The sequence below is a fragment of the Balaenoptera acutorostrata genome, chromosome 3, assembly GCF_949987535.1.
Source record: "Balaenoptera acutorostrata chromosome 3, mBalAcu1.1, whole genome shotgun sequence".
Lineage (NCBI taxonomy): Eukaryota > Metazoa > Chordata > Mammalia > Artiodactyla > Balaenopteridae > Balaenoptera > Balaenoptera acutorostrata.
Window position 1 is genome coordinate 11709020 of NC_080066.1, and position 21680 is coordinate 11730699.

At 43.4% G+C, this 21680-nt stretch overlaps 1 protein-coding gene across 6 annotated transcripts in view; it reads right to left on the reverse strand.

Moving 5' to 3' along the window:
• The window catches only part of KIAA1217 (KIAA1217 ortholog), a 328796-nt gene that overhangs the window by 119407 nt on the left and 187709 nt on the right, over positions 1–21680 (reverse strand). For all 6 annotated transcript variants that reach the window (XM_057544720.1, XM_057544718.1, XM_057544719.1 and 3 more), the window contains one exon: positions 1030–1228. In XM_057544720.1, coding sequence (XP_057400703.1) covers positions 1030–1228 — 199 coding nt within the window. The remainder of the gene's footprint in view (positions 1–1029; positions 1229–21680) is intronic.

Here is a 21680-nt window from a genome sequence, read left to right on the forward strand (position 1 = left end):
AAACAGGAAAGTCTGCTATCCCCACAGGGAAGAGATCCAGAAATCCAACTTGGGGCCCAGATGAGTTGAGGGGAGAACATTCTGAGGGAATAAAAAATTCTTGGCCAAGAAAATGGACAGTCAGGTTTGGGTCTGGGCTTAGAAATTAATTGGCTACACGATCTTGAGTAAGTCTTAACTTTTATGCATCTGAGTTTCTGGTCCCATCAAATGAAAGGGCTGGATGAGTCGCTCAATCATTTTTTCAGCTCTAAAATGTTCAGCGGCTACACTAGCGACTGCTTGCTTGTGTTGATTTAAGTCCTGTGTCTCAGGCTTGTTTGGCTAGAAGAGCTCAGATGGTCCCTTCTGTTCTATGCACAACACCACTGCGGTCGATAAAGATGTTTCTCTTTCCGTGCCACCTGCCACAGCATGACTCCATTTAGCCTCGTTTTAGAGTACATATTACTAGGAGCCCAGGAGAAAGCTCACCAAGAAAGTGGGATCCTCTAGTAAAGGCCAACTATTTAAGAAACAAATGGAAAAGGAGAATACTTCTTAGCCTCCTTTCTTGTGGACAATAGCATAGAGTCCACTGCTTTTATTCTAACTTGTTCGTATAAAGAATAGGCCCAGTGAGATCATTACCTAAAATGTCCACAGGCTCTGTCTGTGACGACAAGAACCCTTGAGAAGGAGTTGGTTAAGTTCCACCTGTAAGTATAACCTTCAACGCATATGATCTTTCTGGGCCTTAGTTCCCCTAACTCTTAGATAAATAGCAGACTGGCTCATTTCTTCCATTCCTTTCAGATGTAGCATGCAAAGATCTGTGTGGGAGAAGTCTGTCCTCACCTTTGTAAACCAAACCTTGTCAATGAGTTCTAGAAAACCAGATAGTGGTTTCACACCTTGGTAAAATAAACCTGCCCATCAGGACAACAGGTGTGCTTTCTTCACTGGAACACAAAGAGATAGGGAGTCGGTACCAACCGTCAACGCAAGATGGTAGACACACGCACACGAGCAAATGACGTAACTGCTTACCTGACATCATTTAACTCATAATAGACATTTCTGCTTTCATCTTTGATGTAAATGGCGATACTGGGCGACTCCAGCATTTTCATGGTGAGCTGCTGTGGAAAGGCACTTACGAAGAGAGCACGGATTGTGTCTGCACTTGTAATTTCGTTCGGCATCCTGAGCTGCTTGGTTTCATCTCCATACTGGAGATAAAGAACCCCTGCACACAAGATGGACACAGCTATCAGTCACAGACCAAGACTCACACAACACACAGCACAAGCTAAGCCACTTCTGCCCTACCACAGGCAGGAATGTTCTGGACACGCTTGCAAAGCACGTCACAAGAGGCATGTGTTTGGAATTTCGAAGAAACGCACTCTCTGGTTATGATGTAAATACCCACTTTTATTCTTTGGAGTCCGGGCAGGTGTTAAAGAGGCTCATTTTCAACTATTTTAAAACCAAAAGGACAAGAAGCTAACCTTTGGTAACCTAAGGCAAAAGACAATACTCAATTCCCTTGAAAGGTATATTTAGGAATTGGACCCCATAGGGTGAATTTTTTCCCATGTGTTTCACTAACCAGGAACACAATCATTATAGCAATAGGTAAACAACATAGGTTATGTCTTTACGTCCATTCAGAAACGTTTTAAGTGGAAATGCTACAATATTTCTGTGGCTCTAATACATATTGAATGTTTATATCAAATGAAAATGTCTACAATACAAGAGTCTGGTGCCCCAATGTGTCAGAAAGAAAATGGAACATATCAGTTACACAAAGAACAACACAAGCACAGGGTCATAGCATTTTAAACTTCCAGGGGGCATGTGGCTCCCCACGAACCACGCCTCGCAGCCGTCATGCCCCTGTGGAGTGTCCCTCCCCACGTGGAGTCTGGGCGTGGCCATGTGACTTGCTTTGGCCAATGGGACACTAGCAAGTGTGATGCAAAATGGAAGCCTGATATGAGTTTGCACAGGAGAGCTTGCCTTCTTGGTGAGCGTGGTCTTGGATGCTCCCTCACGGAACCAAGCTTCCATGGAGTCCAACCGAGGCCACATGAAGAAGAACGGAAGCCCTGACTGATGGTCCCCACTGAGCACCCATTCTCCAGCCAGGACCACTGGCCGGTCATGTGGGTGCACCACCTTGAGAGGGGAGCCCTCAGTCCCAGCCGATGTCCCGTGGAACAGAAATGAGATGCCCCCTCCAAACACTGCCCAAATGGCAGAATCATGAGCAAATAAACAATTGTGGTTGTTTTAGGTCACTATGTTGAGGGTCACTTGTTGTTCAGAGATAGATAACTGCGTCGGGACGGAAGATCCTGACATTTCGTTTGAATCCTACTTCTTGTGAGAAACTCCTGAGTCACTCTACCAGTACCAATAGAGTAATTTCTGGCAGGAGAGACTCAAAACAGAACAGCATGTGACTTGTGCTTAAATATGGCAGTTCATGTAACCAATTTATGTCCATCTCCTTCTGAAATTCCATTCAGATGACAATGAAGAATTAAAAAAGCGTAAATCAAAGAATGAAGGGGATGAGAGAGGAAACAACAGCAGACAAGAGAAAGCTGACACATAGGTCTTCAAGCACAGAACTCTGCCTAACTGCAGGGTCAGGGAAGTTCAGGAGAAGAGGCACCAGATCCCTCTGAAGCTAAGAATGCAGAGTGAGTGGAAAGCATGAGGGCCGGCTGAATCTTTGTAATGGTGCAGCAAGCTTCCTCCATCCCCCTGTCTACCCCATTCAGCCAAGCAATTCCCCAAAGCCACAGCAGAACCACTGAAGAGGTTGAACCAACGGACTGGATTCTGGGTCACGAGGCACACGGGAAGGTGCATGAGGTGCCCTCTGGCAAAGGGCTGACATCTTGGTCAGGAAACTGGAGGAAAGCTGACTGTCCTCCAAGAACAGAGCAACAGATTTTTGAGGGTAAGGTTTAGATTCTGTCCGGTCACTCCATCGTGAAGCACCCTGGGCCTTATATAAAAGCTTCACTGAGGGCCTTCCCTGGTGGCGCAGTGGTTGAGAATCTGTCTGCTAATGCAGGGGACACGGGTTCGAGCCCTGGTCTGGGAAGATCCCACATGCCACGGAGCAGCTGGGCCCGTGAGCCACAGCTACTGAGCCTGCGCGTCTGGAGCCTGTGCCCCGCAACGGGAGGGGCCGCGATAGTGAAAGGCCCGCGCACCGCGATGAAGAGCGGTCCCCGCACCGCGATGAAGTGTGGCCCCCACTTGCCGCAACTAGAGAAAGCCCTCGCACGAACCGAAGACCCAACACAGCCAAAAATAAATAAATAAATAAATAAAGTAGCTATAAAATTAAAAAAAAAAAAAAAGCTTCACTGAGTACAACCGTGCCTCGCTTATGCATGAACAGACTAGCAAGGGTTAATAGACATTTCAAAAAGCCTCTTTCATGTGAGAAATAAACAGAAAACAGAAACTCAGAAGAGACGAGACAGTCCAAGAAAAGGGGAAATTTGGAGAGCAAGAGCGAGCTCTGGGAACCATGAGAAGAGAAATGACAAATTCAGCAGAGAAGAAAAAGTTGACGAAATGTCAAAAAGGGCAGCAAAACGACTAAGAGACGGGAAAAGGTGAGAAGCAGTAAGCACAATAGAGAATTACTTCAGAGCCTCTCAATTCCTAATACTGGGGATTTGGGTAAGGAGGTCAGGAGAAACAGAGCAGTTTTCCAAAAGTATTATAAGATTTTTTTTTTTCTCCCCAAACTGAAGGACATGAGGTTGGAGACTGAAAGCGTTCATGAAATGCTCAACACGCTCAGGCTTGTCACTTAGACCTTCCAGATGGCAGGGGAAAAACAGAGGTTCCTACAAGTTCCCAGCGGGTGTGGAGAAAAGTCACAAAGGAAGGAGCAGGAGTCAGAAGGGCATTCGCTTTCGTAACAGCAGCCCAGAAACCAAAGACGATGGAGACACAGCCTCGAAAATCCAGGAGGAAATATTTTTGATCTAAGTCTATATTCATCCAAACCATCAATCAAGTCTTTCATTAAAGTCAGCTTCCCAGCGAGGCCTCCCCTCACCACCTTCTCCAAAATTTCAGCACCCACTCTGTCTCATATTTCATACCCCATCCCTGCTTCGTTTTCTTCCTGAGTGTTTTTCACTATACACTATAACTCATATTTTCATTATTACTACTGTTTATTGTCAGTCTCTCCTGCTGAAATGGAAGCTCCATGAGGCCAGGGATTTAAAAAAAAATATCCAATTCCTCTTGTCTCCTTTTAATTTTTTATTATGTATGTATTTATTTATTTGTTGGCTGCACCTCACGGCTTGCGGAATCTTAGTTCCCCGCCAGGGACTGAATCCGCATCCTCGGCAGTGGAAGTGCAGAGTCCCAACCACTGGACTACCAGGGAATTCGGCCAGGGATTTCTTTAAAAATGTTTTTTGTTGTTGATGTTCACCAGGGTATCCTTAGTACCTGTGATAACTAAAACTAAACTAACTAAAAACATAACTACCATACGACCCAGCAATCCCACTACTGGGCATATACCCTGAGAAAACCATAATTCAAAAAGAGTCATGTACCAAAATGTTCATTGCAGCTCTATTTACAATAGCCAGGACATGGAAGCAACCTAAGTGTCCATCATCGGATGAATGGATAAGGAAGATGTGGCACATTTATACAAGGGAATATTACTCAGCCATAGAAAGAAACAAAATTGAGTTATTTGTAGAGATGTGGATGGAGTTAAGAGTCTGTCATACAGAGTGAAGTAAGTCAGAAAGAGAAAAACAAATACAGTATGCTAACACATATATATGGAATCTAAGGGGAAAAAAAAGGTCATGAAGAACCTAGTGGTAAGACGAGAATAAAGACACAGACCTACTAGAGAATGGACTTGAGGGTACAGGGAGGGGGAAGGGTAAGCTGGGACAAAGTGCGACAGTGGCACGGACATATATACACTACCAAACGTAAAATAGATAGCTAGTGGGAAGCAGCCGCATAGCACAGGGAGATCAGCTCGGTGCTTTGTGACCACCTAGAGGGGTGGGATAGGGAGGGTGGGAGGGAGGGAGATGCAAGAGGAAAGAGATACGGGAACATATGTATACGTATAACTGATTCACTTTGTTATAAAGCAGAAACTAACACACCATTGTAAAGCAATTATACTCCAATAAAGATGTTAAAAAAAATGTTTTTTGTTGTTGATGTTCACCAGGGTATCCTTAGTACCTGTGATACTACCAGTGATATAGTAGGTTCTTAATAAATATTTGTTGAATGAATGAATGAATGAATAAATGATTTATTAGTCATCCAAAAGGAATGTTCATTTTGGGATCCATCTGGGCTATAAGAGCTTTTGCTGCATGATGTGAACAGCCTAGGGATCTCGTTCCTGGTTTGGATACACATGAGAACCACATTCTGAAGTGGCCATTTCCTTGATTGGAGTAGACCTTTTGCAAGATACTTAGCTTCTTCAGAGAGTTAGTTTTCTAGAATTTCCGTGCTGTTACACGTTTTTCAGTGTACAGAAAAAGCCTTTCAAGCCTGTCTGACCATAGATTGTGCAACGTCTGTGCCCCAAACGGGAGATGTGGTGACCGTCCATGTGATCGCTAATGTCATACCCAAAGGCCAAAACCACACTTGCGGTCTGAGCCCCAACTATGCCTGGGTGGGGCCCCTGTACATGGGCCACTAGTGGCCTCACTACAGTCAAATATCACGGCCTCATTCCCCCAAAAGGGCCTGGTTTTCATTCCCACATCTGCATTCTGTACATGTGTGTGCTTGAAATAGAATTTGTAGGCTGCTCTGAGTGAAAAAAACAATTGGGCCTAAACTACGGTTACCTCAGGGTCTGGCTGGTGCAGCTGCCAGCTGGGTACACAAGTCCAGTTACAGATCATGAAAATCCAAAGAAGACGGAAAAGATGCCTTTACAAACAGGAGAATAGTCTTTTTACACTTGGTTCAGTCTGCCTTCTCAGTTCAGGAAAGGTATTTAGAAATGCTTAAACTCAGAAGGAATTCTCTTAATCTACGATGGCGTTTTGTTGGCACGGTGATGAGATTCAGCATGCTCTGGCATTCTTCCCTCGCTCTGAGTTAGCGCTGGCTGTTCCAGATTCAGAGGAAGTCTGAAGGACTTTAGATGATAAACTCCTTTTTTATGAGGAAGGGAAGAGGACACGGGAAATGCATTTATAGGATGTCTGCTCTGTGTCAGGAACGGTACACGTGTAATTTCATTGAATCAGCATCTCTGATGAGGTCGGTGTAATGGCCCCATTTCACAGATAGGGAGAAGGAAGCTCAGAAAGTCCAAGTAACTTGCCACAAGTTACAGGTGGTAAAATGGCTTAACTAACTTATATACCCCACTTTGTCAATCCGCAGAAGCCACAATCTCTCCCTGGAAGCACACAGCCTCTAAAATTTTGCATTTAGCCACATCCATCCCCTCCAGCTGGCCTCTCTGGACCATCTTAGCTGTCCTCACACTTTTAGCCTGACCATCTGCTTGAAGATGTGGCAGCATCATGGGGGCAGCTTGGAAAAAATATTCCTGTCTTGAAGTCAGCTGAAGTAAATGATGACACATGGTGAGAAATAAGGCACATGCTGGGGGAGCAGGGGAAGGCCCAGAGCCCTGAAAGCGAGAGTGTTGAAAGGAACCTCACAGCACTTGCAGACCTTCTGAGAAGCCTGAACACTTGGGTTCTTCCATCTCAATGGCTCTGTAAATGGAACGTGTGTTTGTCACCAAGAACTCTTGGTGACATTTTGCAAAAAATTAACTGCACTTGGCAGGTCACATCGTGTTACACATCCTCATAATTTTCTGAATCTCAGAATCCATTCCAGAATGCGGGACATCTTCTAAAATGTTCTTTTTTTTTTTAAACGTATTTTTAAAATTTTATTTATTTATTTATTTTTATTTATGGCTATGTTGGGTCTTTGTCTCTGTGTGAGGGCTTTCTCTAGTTGCGGCAAGTGGGGGCCTCTCTTCATCGCGGTGCGCGGGCCTCTCACCATCGCGGCCTCTCTTGTTGCGGAGCACAGGCTCCAGACGCGCAGGTTAAGTAGTTGTGGCTCACGGGCCCAGCTGCTCCGCGGCATGTGGGATCCTCCCAGACCAGGGCTCGAACCCATGTCCCCTGCATTGGCAGGCGGATTCCCAACCACTGTGCCACCAGGGAAGCCCTAAAATGTTCTTTATCTTCATATGGCATGCAAGGATTTTCACTGTGTGACCTTGCTAAGAACTGAGTATTTATGTTCCTCCAAAATTCATGTTAAAATCCTAATCCCCACTGTGATGGCATTTGGAGGTGGGGCCTCTGGGAGGTAATTAGGTCATGAGGGTGGAGCCCCTTCCGCAATGGGATTAGCACTCTCATAAGAACAGACATGGGAGAGTTTCTTTTCTCTCTCTGCTCTCTGGCTTGTGGGGATACAATGAGACGATGGCTAACTGCAAACCAGGAAGTGGGTCCTCCCCAGACACTTTGACCTTGGACTTCCCAGCCTCTGCAACTGTGGGAAATACATTGTTGTTTAAGACACCCTGTCTTCAGTAATTTGTCACAGCCGCCCAAACCAACTAAAACAGACCTCAGCCTCCCATCGCTGCCTTATTACCCCAAATCACACCACATTCCTAGGACATCATAGTTGTACTGGACATTTTGCTGCTCTGTGACTTGATGAAGCACGCTCGCTCTCCACGCTGTGCCACCCACTTGGGGGACTTTCCCACCACTTCTTTGCGTAGCACGTGCTCTATCTCTGAGCCATCTTCCCCAAACACTGCGCCAACACTTTTCCATTAAGAATAGAGGAACTTTTCTCAAATATGTCTTATTGAAATTGCAAGCATGGCTTTTGCATTTCTGCGAAATTCTGCGTTACAATTAGCTGTATTCATCAAAGGGTAATAGACAGTAAAGTGTTAGGCACATAATAGATGCTCAAATATCTTTTAGTTGAAATGAATTCAATTCTCCCCGTAACGCGGCCAACTTAATCAGACGTAGGCTTGCCTTCTGGAATGCCTTCTACAGTTTCCCCTAAATGGCATTTTCTGCAGGCAGATGATGGTGACAATTCCAAATGACCTAAATTCCTCGACCTAAATTCCTCCGTTTCTCCAAATCCAGTTTAACACTAGGCGAATCAATACACACTGGAACTGGCAAATGGCTAATGCCCTAAAAATATAAAGAGCTCTCAGAGTACTTTCCGATGGAAAACTAACAATTTTCACCCTAATAAGAAAAACATAAATATTAAAATAATAAGATAATAATTATAAGTAATAATTTACACCCATGAAATTAGCAAAAGTTTTTACAATAAAATAAACAGTGCTGACAGGAGCTGGGAAAATGAGTTCCCTCACAAACCACTGTTGGGAAAGTAAGTTGATACCACTTCTCCAAAGGGCTATTTGTCAATATGTGTCAAAAGCCCCCAAAATATACATATGGTTTGAGCCAGTAATTCAACTTCTACACATTTATGCACACAGATATACTTACCAGGATGCTCAATAAAGCATCATTTATAAGAATAAGCGGGGGGGTGGGGGGGGGGAGGAAGAGTGGATTCCAACATTATAGGATTCATTTAATAAATCAATTCATATAATAAATCCATTCACTGGAACACTACACTGTTATTAAAAGGAATTCTAAAAGAAAACGGCAATGAGAAAAAAATTTGTATTTTGTCCAGTGGCAAAGTATGTTATAAAACAGAAAGGAACTAGATTTTTAAAAAATCAATTAATCACCTTAATGGCAGTGATGGATCCAAGTTTTGTGGGTCCTGAAGCTTATTACAATTTTGAGGGACCTCTTTCAGAATAAGAATACAAAGTTAGAAACATAAAATTCATTATGAAAGTAAATCATTTATTTATAGGGGCCTGAACCTTGGTTTCATCAGGTTCATGGTTAAGTCTTCCTATTTGATGAAATGTCCAGAGAGGTTGTCTTTGGGTGGTAAGTTCTTAGGTGATGTTCTTTTCTTCATGATTTTCTGTATTTTTTATACTTTCTCAAATTAGCATACTTTGATTTGATCATCTTAAAAGATGACCCTCACAGATCTAAAGAGACTGGCCAATTAGGGTTCCTATTCAGTTAACTGGGTAATTTTTTAAGCCAGAAGTGATGGGCCAAGGGAGGGAAACATATTAAACTATAAGTGGAGCTGGTAGAATATAAATTGGCATCTGAAATGGGGAAGACATTGGTATTTAATGTAAGCAAAAGATTCCAGGATAGTTAATGTCGTCGTGTTATCCTTAAGAGACTGAATTTAAGAGTCTTATGATTTAAAAAAGAAGTGTAATGCACTGAGATGTACCTTGGATGGACTTGTAGAGATGGCTTTATTCATTCAAGAGACCAGCCTCTATACTGTGCCAGGAATGGGAGGTAGAGTGGTCAACCAAGGGTCACACCCTGCGTTCTAACCCACACAGTGGGTTCCATAAATGACACTGTTATTTAGAAGTTAACAATTCAGGTCCAACACCAGCTGACATTTTGTTTCAGACACAGCAGGAATTTGAAGACCAGGCCACATGTGTTCCTTGAAAAGTGCTAGCGTGCCCTCTGATGTCGGAAACATTTCACATCCCGGAGAGGACTCATGCTGTCATGCCCCTTCCTACAGAATAGCTTTTCAAGTAAGTGACAAAGCAAGATGTTGAGCGTTGCCTTGCATGGAGGAAAAAGATAATAGAAAATCTATTCTCCACAGAGAGTCTGGATGCTCTTTTTTTTTTTTGGGCGGTGGGGGGGAATAACTTTAAGATTTTAGTGTCTTTGATTTAGGTAAATACCAAATCTTTGCTGCAGTATCTGAAATGGATTATATCAATCAGATAATTTCTTATTTCTTTCAGACATGTGATATTTAAAGACAAGGCAAGACTTTGTTAAGTCTTTTAACTAATTTATCTTCTATGAGTTATAACTGGAGAACTACGAAGACCCTCTAGAAAGTCTTAATGAGGGACTGAAAAATTGCAATAGCAATTTTAAGGGAAATTCTAATTTAGAATGTGCTTTAAAGAGTCATAATTGTGGAGCAACACGTGTTAGAGTCATGCAGGATGTGTTAAAAAATAACTTTGTATAAAAGTTAAATATGATACAGTCTTGCCCACCCAACAACCTGACTGACAGCAGTCAATAGACAGAGATCCTTCTAGGAGGTACTCATTCTTGCCACAGAGTCTTAGTAACGACACCATTAGTGCTTAATCCCTTAACTTGGTTTTGTTCCAGACAAATTAGTACAGTTGGGACTCAAGTGAAATGATAATACTGTTGAAGTGAGCATCCCAAAGCATTTCTCTAAAAAACACTGATATCTGTTGATAACTTTTGGAGTTCAAGCTGTGTTAAAGATGTGCATATCTAAGATGCTGATTTCTGGTGCCATGAGCCAGTCCTTCCCAGTGGGTCTTACTGCCCTCTTACATGGAGAGTTAGACACTTGACTATGAAGAGGTTACAGCACAAAGTCACTCAGAGCAACAGCAGCTGGGTCAATAATTTAATCTTAAAGCTTACTCAGCAATTAAGGCAAAATATATTATAAGGACTTCCCTGGTGGCGCAGTGGTTGAGAGTCCACCTGCCAATGCAGTGGACACGGGTTCAAGCCCTGGTCCAGGAAGATCCCACATGCCACGGAGCAACTAAGCCCACGTGCCACAACTACTAAGCCTGCGCTCTAGAGCCCACGAGCCACAACTACTGAACCCACGTGCCACAACTACTGAGCCCGCATGCCACAACTACTGAAGCTCACGTGCCTAGAGCCTGTGCTCTGCAACAAGAGAAGCCACTGCAATGAGAAGCCCGTGCTCCGCAACAAGAGAAGCCCCCGTTCGCCACAACTAGAGAAAGCCCACATGCAGCAATGAAGACCCAATGCAGCCAAAAAAATAATAAAGTTAGAAAAAAAAGAGCGACAGAAATTATAAAAAATATATATTATAAGAAAATGCTGTGAGAAACATAACTGATTGTGGGTATACTAAAACTGTAATTGGATTCTTTCTTACACTTAGGGTGAACTGCTGGTTAAATTAAACACTGCCATATCAACTCATTTTATAAGGCTAGTATTCACCTGGATATTAGGAAAGTAATAAAAGGAAAGACTTCAAATTTAAATGCAACCCCCTAGATTAAATAATAGCAAAGCAACTCTAGCAATGTATGAAAAAAGTACAACATGACCAAGAAGAGTTTATCTCAGGAGTGTAAGATGGTTTAACACTAGAAAATCTAGTACTAATATGTTCTGCAATAATAAATAAGTAAAGAGAAACGTTACAGTAATCTTGATAATTGATAATTGATAATTATCAATTGATAATTGATAATCTTGATAATTGATGGTGTCAGAAAAATGTGAAGAAAAATCCAACACATCCATAATTTTTTAAAAAGATACAATAACTTAAGAATTAACGGGCTTCCCTGGTGGCACAGTGGTTAAGAATCTGCCTGCCAATGCAGGGAACAGGGGTTCGAGCCCTGGTCCAGGAAGATCCCACATGCCGCGGAGCAACTAAGCCTGTGCGCCACAAGTACTGAGCCTGTGCTCTAGAGCCCATGAGCCACAACTACTGAGCCCACGTGCCACAACTACTGAAGCCCGTGCACCTAGAGCCCATGCTCTGCAACAAGAGAAGCCACCGTAATGAGAAGCCCTCGCACCGCAATGAAGAGTAAGCCCTGCTCACTGCAGCTAGAGAAAGCCCATGTGCAGCAACAAAGACCCAATGCAGCCAAAAATAAATTAAAATAAATAAATTAAAAAATAATAAAATAAAAAAAAGAATTAAAGAGAACTTTCTTAATGTGGTGAAAGGCATCCACCAAAAACCTTCGACAAGCATAGCACTTGATGATGAAATCGTAGAAGCATTCTCTTCAAATTCAGAAATTTTGCTATCGTTGCAGTTAAAGTCCCAGTTAATACAAGAAAAAGAAATACAAGGCATATGGATTAGAAGGGATCGTCAAAATTGTGATTATTCTCAGATGATATAACAGAGAATCCAAGGAAACCTGCAGACAGTGTTAGAACTCATAAGGATTCAATATGACTGAATAATATAAGATCAACATAGAGACTCGAAAGCAACCCCAAATACTAGAAAAAAATCAGAGAATATAGTTTGATAAAAACATACCACTTATAACAATACATCAATTTTGAGGAACAATAGTAAGAGGGAGTATTTTCCTACCAGATATCAACACTATTAGGACAGTGGTTTTGGCACAGGGAGAGAACAAACAGGACTATGGAACAAAATAGATTGCCTAGAAGAAGCCACAGTTTTTATGAAAGCTTGATATGACTGAGGTGGTGGTACAAGTCCATGGAGAAACAACTATTCAATAAACAGTGTCAGGAAAATTGGTGCACCATATGGAAAAAGTAAAAAATATATCCTTTCCTTACAACGTAAGTAAAATAAATTCCTAATGGACTAAAGACCTGTGTGAGAAGCTAAACTATGAAATAAAATAAAACATGGTGTTGTTGTATCCTTGCATACTGGTAGAGGGAAAGACTTTTAAAAGAAATAAAAACTATAAACCACAGAGAAAAGTATTGCCTTTTTTTTCTTGGTTGCACCACATGGCTTTCTGGGTCTTAGTTCCCCGACCACGGACTGAACCCGGGCCCTCGTCAGTGAAAGTGCAGAGTCCTAACCACTGGACTGTCAGGGAACTCCCAGAAAGTATTGCTTAATAAAAATGAATATTCTGTACTACAAAAGACATTGAAAACAAAGTAAAGAAGACAAACCAGAGTCTGAAAGAAGATATTTATAACTCACATGCTCTACCAGGGATTAGTAGTCCGAATAATTAAAGAACCCTCATAAATCAATAAGAAAATAGAAAATGGGCAATAGTGGATATGCAAAAATGGATATAAATAGGCAACTCATAGCAGAAGAAACCCCAGCAGCCAATAAATATAAAAATGCCCAATCTCACTAGTAATTATGGAAATAAAAATGGAAACAGTGATGTACTATTTTATACCCACCAGACAGGCAGAAGTCAGTAAATCCAATAACCTCAATTACTGGCGAAGTCATGGGAAAATGGGGTCTGTTGTTCACTGCTGGTGAAAGTGCAAATTTGCACAATCATTTTAGGACACCTGGTGAAGTGTCAGATGTGCATCCTGTAAAATGGCTATTTCTTGTAAATTATCCATCACAGATAAAAATCTCATGTGTGGTCACCGGCTCCATGGTGCTCATTGTGGCACTATTTCTCACTGATTTGTTCTTGGTGGTTCATTCATATAATGGAATTGTCAACAACAGTTATAATGAATGAAGTAGAACCACATCTACCAACATGGATAAATCTCCAAAAGGTAAAGTTGAGTGAACACAGAAAGTGACAAAAGGATACATGCACTATGATACCATTTATGTAAAGTTTTATAACACACAAATTAGTAATATATATTGTTTATGCGTGTACCAAATATAGCACCAAAACTTGCATGGCAGTTATACTCTCCAACTGTAGGGGTCGGTTAGCTCTGGGAAAGAAGAAGGAGGGAGGAGAGAAGATGGGGTTTTACATTTTACTTCTTTAAAAACATATGAAGCCTGAAGCTATTATAGAAATATTACCTTTCTTTTTAAAATTTGAGGGCCACCATAGGTCAGCCTAACTAATTTTGATAAGCTTTGGGTGGGGGGGGAATAAAAAAAATAAAATTTGACAACTTACATAGCACTTGCGGTGTGCCAGGCACTGATCTAAACCTTCTCCAAACAGATTAACTCATTTAATCTTCTTTATGAGGTTGCTATTGTAATTATCCCCATTTTACAGATGAGGAACACTGAGGCAAAGAGAAGTAACCTGTATGACTCACCCAGCTAATGATCTTAACCACTGTGCCACTCTGCCTCTTAGGTGTTAAACAGATGCGAGTATCTGTTTAATTTTGGTAATGTCTACTATATTATTATATTGTTAGGTTTTCTGTACTTTTTCCAACCAAAAAAGTTAAAGAATAAATCATTTTTTTTAATGTTAAAATAATACTATCTAAATAGTGTTGCTTCCACAGAGCACCCAGATCTGACCTAGGAGCTTAAACTTGGATGTAGTTATGGAAATTTGGAAGTTTTCCTTGGCTTTTGATAAAAAAGTGGGTGTCGAAATTCTATAATACAGACCCATGGAGTAAAGGCCACAAAAGGAAGCAGATTTTCTTGAAGAACAAAAGTATAAAAGTACAATAATCATGGTCCCAGAAAAAAATTAATTGGCCTTTTATGGATATGAAAAGTGCAACTTTTACAGAATTTCCAATGAATGTTTTCCAAGTATCAGAAAGACTTTGACTATAAATCAAAATGTATATATACCCATCCCACTAGGAGATTTATACATCGTGCATGGTCTTCAATCATACTGATTAGCAGATTTAAGCCCAGAGATTACGGACATTAGTGAGAAACCATCTGAGTTAATCGGAAATTTATTTTCTTCTATACTAAATTATTAGTGTCTTACATAATAATAACCAGTAATTATTATGGATGAATGAATATATCTTTAGAAAACTTTTCAGTATGAAATGTTGGTTTTTATATAAATTACATGTAGATTTAAAAATACCCACCCATATATAGTGTTATGAATTTTATCGTTCATAATTTCTTTTATTTTCTATTATTATATGAACATTATTCTACTTGAAAAGATACAACCTGTCCGGTCCCAGAACTGGGGGAGAAAGACATTGGGAGGTGTTGATAGGACAAACTTCTTTTCTCCTCTGGTAAGCAAACCTCAGGATCGTCAACAATTTCCAGAGGAAGCTTTCAGGGTCAATGGGAATCGTGCTGCTTCCTTATACTTTTACGCCCTAAGTCACGCGAACGACAAAAAATAAAAATCATCCTTTGATGACAAACGTTGTAAACAAATGCCAGTAGACCCATGTCTGTGGGTTCCATTTCATTAGACAGACCCCCCACTTTCTCAAATTCAAGTTTTAAAAGCAATAACTGTGGGATGCTTGGACCCCAAAGAGCCTTTGGCGCCACCTCTTCCTACATCCTTCCCTTCCTCACTCTCATTCCTGGACCCCACATCTTGGTCTCCTCTGGAGGCCCAGCCTCCCGCCGGGGCTCTTGGCCCCAGTAATTCTGGTCTCTGTCCATCTGTGACTCTCATGGGATGCATCTGTCCCCCAGCGCCTCAGTGAAATATTTGGGGGATAAAAGCCATCTGTCTGCAAGCAGCTGGCCTTTGCCACCCTCAGGCCTGGGGTCGGGGGGCACCCACGCAGGTGATGGAGCCGGAAAGCCGGGAGGGCCTTGGTCGAAGGGTGATACTCTGAGCACAGGTAGCCACTGACGAATATTCCAGAACACTCACATCTCACTCTTTGCTTTTCTGCTCCCAGGTCTGTGGAGAAGGCGGTGCAGTTGGAAATATGACTGACTGGCAGGTGAGGCACGCACTGAGTGGCCGGTCCTCCTCGGGGCTGCTTTTTCTCAACTTCTTAGGTGTCAAGGGGGAGGCTCAGAATTTTTTGTGGAGAGTGGTGAGAAAGAGGGCGTGGGCCATTAGGGGAATTCACATCTCACCGGCCTTCGTTTCAAAGCTGTTAAGCAAGAGACTTGCTCCGTCACATGAGAAACATAAAGGAACTAACCCACCCAGCCAGCTCTCATAGGAATGGTCAGCTTCCCTCAATGTCTGTGATCTGATTCTTTTTAATTGAAGTATAGTTGATTTACAGCGCTGCGTTAATTTCTGCTGTACAGCAAAGTGATTCAGTTACACGCGTATATATCTGATGCAAGGGCAGGGCTTATGCGTTTAAGTCCTGATGGAATGAGGGTTGAATTACGTGCTGGATGAGGAGGTGGCAGAGGGGCCCTGTCCCAGGGGCTACACTTTGGAGCACCTCCTCCCCCGCACATCGGCATGTGCACCCCAAGTGCTGAGGTGGGGATCAAGGCTCGGGCGCCTGCAGGGCGTGTTGAGGGAGCTTGTGTTTGCAGTCGGGCATCACTCACAAGTGAAATGAGAGAAGAGCCGAGGGAGAGTCAGGAGGAAGGGGCACTGCTGCAGGTAGGGGGTGAGGGGGACCCCCCTTTGCCTCATGATCCAGCAGAGGACGCTGAGAATTTCAAAAACACTAAAAGCAAAACTGCCTTTCTACATCGTTACGAAGGTATACTGGTCAAAGCATGAGAGGATAGAGCATGTTCTATCTAATAGTTTGTCGGCTTGATTTACAGCTTTAAAAATATTTAGACACACAGTATAGGAGCCTCTGTGATCTTGCCCCAGGCAGGCTCTGTGACACAGGATGAGGAACATTTCCTGAACATCGGCCTCAGCGCTAGGAATAGAAGCTTCTATGGACAGGTGATTTTACGTTTATTTTTTGAGCGGTCCTCACGCACCAGGGTACTTGAGTGTCCTCTATCTCTCCAGAGATTTGCTTACTTTATTTTTGGTTGAATGTTGGCAGGAAAGCTGAGTCACGCTGAGCTGCTTTTAGTGTCTCCACGTTGTATACATTGGTGAACTGCTTCGGTGACAATTTAAGCTTCACATTTTCACCATGATGATTATGTGCTAATTATTCTGTTATTTGTTCACCACTGGGTTCTTCTGAGCTTTTCAATAGGCTTTCCCAGGCTGTAATAAATGTTCCCCTCCACCACGACAGGCCACAGCTGCCCTGTGGACCCTCCCAGACAAATCCAGCCGGACTCCAGCCTGGAGTGCGCAGTGATGGAGTGAGAGGTGGGTGAGGCCCTTCCAAGGCCTGTCCCTGGCCGCCTGCCTGCTCCCCTCTCCCTGTGTCTTTCCTGCTGTGTCCTTGGGCCCAGGCCAGAGGGTGTGGCTCTTCTGGAAGCCTCTCCTGTGTCTCCTGTCTTTGGTCCTCCCCACACCCTGCCCCTCTGGGGAGATCTGGAATGTCCTTCTCTCAGCCCTGGCCAGAGGAATAAAGGGGGTCCCGAGAGACACGGCATTCTCTGAGGCCCGGATGGGCGCTCAGATCACAGTGGTGTGTTCAAGGGTGTGAGCCACGGAGAAGAGAGAACGGGGTTGAGATGTGCCTGCCGGTCAAGCGTGCCAACCTAGGTCACTTGGTGGCCCTTGTCCTGGCTGGAAGGGGGCTTTACAAAGCTTTTGTAAGGTTTATCTAATCTCTGACAGAGGTATCCTTGTACGCCTGTTCTTGCTTTACAAGCAAGTGGAAAAAGAGAGTTGCTGCCCGTGGAATTCTAGGTGCAAGAGGGTAACAAGATGAAGCCACAGTCTCCCCCAAAGGCCCCGCCTCCAGCCCGCAGCGGCTGGCTCTGGGCACTGGTTCCCATGACATGAGTCTCCAGGGCTGGGCTTGACAATCTGAGCTTTCCAGTCTGCCCTCAAAGGACCCCAAGAGACTTTATCGTACCTTTACCTTCTGTTTCCTCTGGTACTTGCTGAAGAGGCATTTAAGAGACATGACACATGGCTACTTCCTTTTCCTCCCCATTTCCCTTTGAAGTTGCAGTGCTGCCTTTTGAAAGTAGCTTCTGTTCTCCACCACACGATCACAATAAAGAACAGATGTCCGAGGGTGGCAAAAGTAGCTCTGGGAGTGGTGGCTGGGAAGGCACGGCGATGACAAAGTGGTCCTGCTCAGATCCATGTCCCCAGGTCTTCCCAGCACTGCCAGCAAAATACAAGCCCTGCTTCCAGACATACCATCAATAACCTTTCTCCCTGCTTTCAGAGGTAAGAGTCCCCCCAACCCACCCCTAAATGCCTCAAGATCAAAATGACAATTGTTGGTATTCCTACTGAAAGCCCTGGGAAAGAAGTGATAAGCCCATAATACCTCTACTTGCTTTAAGAGCTGAAGAATTTATCAAGCAATCGTCTTGGGCTGCCCCATCACAACAGGCATTGGACAAGTAGAGTCCCTCCCCTAGGCTGGAAGTAACCTGGAGAAAAAAAGACCCAACCCAAATTACTATCACATCCAGGCATCTGTGCATTCTCCCGGCTTTATCTTCTATAATAGCAGTTCAACTGATACATAAATATTATGCTTTAAAACAAGCATAACAGAAAGCAGAATCATAGACTCTGTACCCTTTCCACGGGACAAGTACTTCAACCTACACAGTGTGCTTGTGCCGTTTAAAACAACTAAGAGCAAAAGCAGGCTGAGGGGCTTCCCTGGTGGCGCAGTGGTTGAGAATCTGCCTGCCAATGCAGGGGACACGGGTTCGAGCCCTGGTCTGGGAATATCCCACATGCCATGGAGCAACTGGGCCCGTGAGCCACAATTACTGAGCCTGCGCGTCTGGAGCCTGTGCTCCGCAACAAGAGAGGCCGCGATGGTGAGAGGCCCGCGCACCGCGATGAAGAGTGGTCCCCACTTGCCGCAACTAGAGAAAGCCCTCGCACAGAAACGAAGACTCAACACAGTCATAAATAAATAAATAAATAAATAAATAAATAAGAACGTGAATTTCTAAAAAAAAAAAAAAAAAAAAGCAGGCTGAATTGTTATTTTGATCCCACAATGAAAACTTTAGGAGGGAGAAACGTTGGTGAAACTCGAGGCTCTTTCAGATTTAGAGCAGCAGCACTGCATTCACTTCAGCAGAATTAGCATGAAAGACAGATTTCGGTCCTTCTATAAATACTTATTGAGTACCTGGGTGTAATACAGGTAAGCTGTACAACAGCAAGCGCAGAGATCTGAGTTTCTACTGATGTACAAAAGTTTCCTAACAGTCTTTTTTTTGGCTGTGTTGGGTCTTCGTTGCTGCGCGCGGGCTTTCTCTAGTTGCGGCAAGCGGGGGCTACTCTTCATTGCGGTGCGCCGGCTTCTCATTGCGGTGCTTCTGTTTGTTGCGGAGCATGGGCTCTGGGTGCACGGGCTTCAGTAGTTGTGGCACGTGGGCTCAGTAGTTGTGGCTCGCGGGCTCTAGAGCGCAGGCTCAGTAGTTGTGGCGCACGGGCTTAGTTGCTCCGCGGCATGTGGGATCTTCCTGGACCAGGGCTTGAACCTAGGTTCCCTGTATTGGCAGGAAGATTCTTAACCACAGTGCCACCAGGGAAGCCCTCTATTGATGTACAATAGACAATAAGCTCATAGACGAGACAGTGGAGAATATGTCAAATAACAGGGAGTAAAATAAAACAGAGTGTGGGGGGCAGAGAGAAGTGGGGCGGGAGTGGGGCATTGCTATTTTATTCCCAGTAGTTGGATGTCCTGCTGATAAAATATTTGAAAGAAGGGTGGGAGCAAGGCTTGCAGATATCTGGGTGAAGCACAATCCAGACAGAGAGAGGAGCAAGTTTTCTTAGGGCAGGAGTGTGCCTGGTGCGTCCCAGGAACAGTAAAGGACTAGTGTGTTTGGAGGAGAGTGAGAGAGGTAGCGAACGGATGAGATGAGATTAGGAAGGAAGCAAGTGGTCGGACGGTGTAGACCCTTAACTCTCGATAAGCTAGGAAAACAACAGAGGGTTATGAGCAGAGGTGAGACAAGGTGAAGGTGTGATTTATTTACCAGGGCTGCTTTGTTAAGAACTGACTAAACAGGACAAGGGTTAACATCAGGAGACCACAGGAATTATGGTGGTTTGGACCTGGGCAGAGTATTAGAGGTGGTAAAAAGTGGTCAGATTTCTGGATATAGTATGAAAAGAGAGTGAATAGGATTTCCCGACAAATTGGATGTGAAATGAGATTAAAAAAAAAAAAAAAGAGTCAAGGAAAATGACAGGTTTTTGGTGTGAGCAGCTGGCAGGGGAGGGCTGCAATGGACTGATGTTGGAGAAGTAGGTTTTGTTGGGGGAATCAGAAGGTCATTTTTAGACCTGTTAAGGGTGAAATGTCAAGTAGGTGATGTGAAATATGTATCTGGGGACTTCAGGGGAGAGGTCTGGGCCAGAGGGGTCATTATATTGTTATGCACTGAATGTCTGTGTCCCCTCAAAATTCCTATGTTGAAGCCCCAAACCTTAATGTGACAGTATTTGGAGGTGGGGCCTTTGGGAGGTGATTAGGTCTGGATGAGGGCATGAGGGTGGGGCTATCATGAAGGGATTAGTGCCCTTATAAAAAAAGACACCAGAGAGCTTGCCTTCTTTCTCTCTCCATGCATAGGCACCAAGGAAAGGCCATGGGTGGGCACACTGAGAAGGTGGCCATCTGCAAGCCAGGAAGAGAGGCCTCACTAGAATCTGACCATGCTGGCCCCTGATCTTGGACTTCCAAGCCTCCAAACTGTGAGGAAATACATTTCCATTGTTTAAGCCACTGAGTTTATGGTATTTTGTTATGACAGCCTGAGCTGACCAAGACAATCATATAGGTAACATTTGGCACCAGGAGGCTTGATCAGACCACTGAGGGCATGAGCATAGCTGAGAACAGAAGTGGTCTGGGGGCTGAGGCCAGTGTTTAAGGGTGAGAAACTGAAAAGGAGTCAACAAAGAAGATCTAAGAGGAGCGGCCGGTGAGGTCAGAAGATGGCTGAGAGTGAGAGGCGTCCAGGAAGCCAGGAGAAGTTCATGTCTTAAGGACAGGAAGTCCTAGCATGTTGAGTGCTCACAAGTCAGATGAAAAGAGGGCTGATTTACATGGGGCAGTCACTGGTGACCTTGACCACAGCTGTTTGTATGGAGTGGTGGGACTAAAGTTCTGAATGGACGGGTTCAAGAGGAACCACAGGAGGGGAATTGGAGACAGTGCTTATAGAGAACTTTCTAGTCGTTCTGTCACGTAGCTGGAAGGGGATTTTGTAAAATATGGAGAACTTAAGCTAAAGCATTGGGTAATCCAGTCTCAAAATAGTCCCAAAGGATTGCGGAAGACTGGCAAAGCAAGTCATATGAGACACTGCTCAAATGCCATCAGTAATATGAGAAATATTTTTAGAAGATTCAGATTTCTTTTTTTTTTTTTTGACCAAACATTTTTGTGGTATTGTTACAACCTTAATGGAAAATTATAACAAATGTAAAAAATTGCAAGGGATCTTTCTTTTAGAATTCTGCAGACACAAACAACTTTTAGTCACAGTGGTATCTGGCAATCCAACTAGAGCTTGTTTCTACACAGATATTACTAATCTACCCTGGTCGATGACTTCTCTTGTTTATAAGGCATGTTCTGTGCATGAGTTGGATGTTACCTCCATGATCTCTGTGGTATGCTTGGCCAGAAGCAAAAGCATCAATTTCCATTAGCAACTTCCTACTGATATGTCTAGTCTCCAATTCTAAAGAGAAACTAAAAATATTCAGTGTTCACAGCTAGACACAAGGAAACATCCTAGTGTCTGTTTAGATGTGAGAAGTGATGCAAATGGAAAAATAATCACATAGGAGTTTAAATTTTCCATTGTTTTCTTTCTCTCTGCCCGAATAGGGTTGCCTAAGATTACTGTGTGATGCTTGCAAATATAATGGAAAAGGTTGTCCCAATTTAAGCAAATCGCATATGTGCATATGCACATACACATGCATAAACACAATTTCTCATAATAAATAACCAAGGAGTAATTATTAATATTATGAAAGA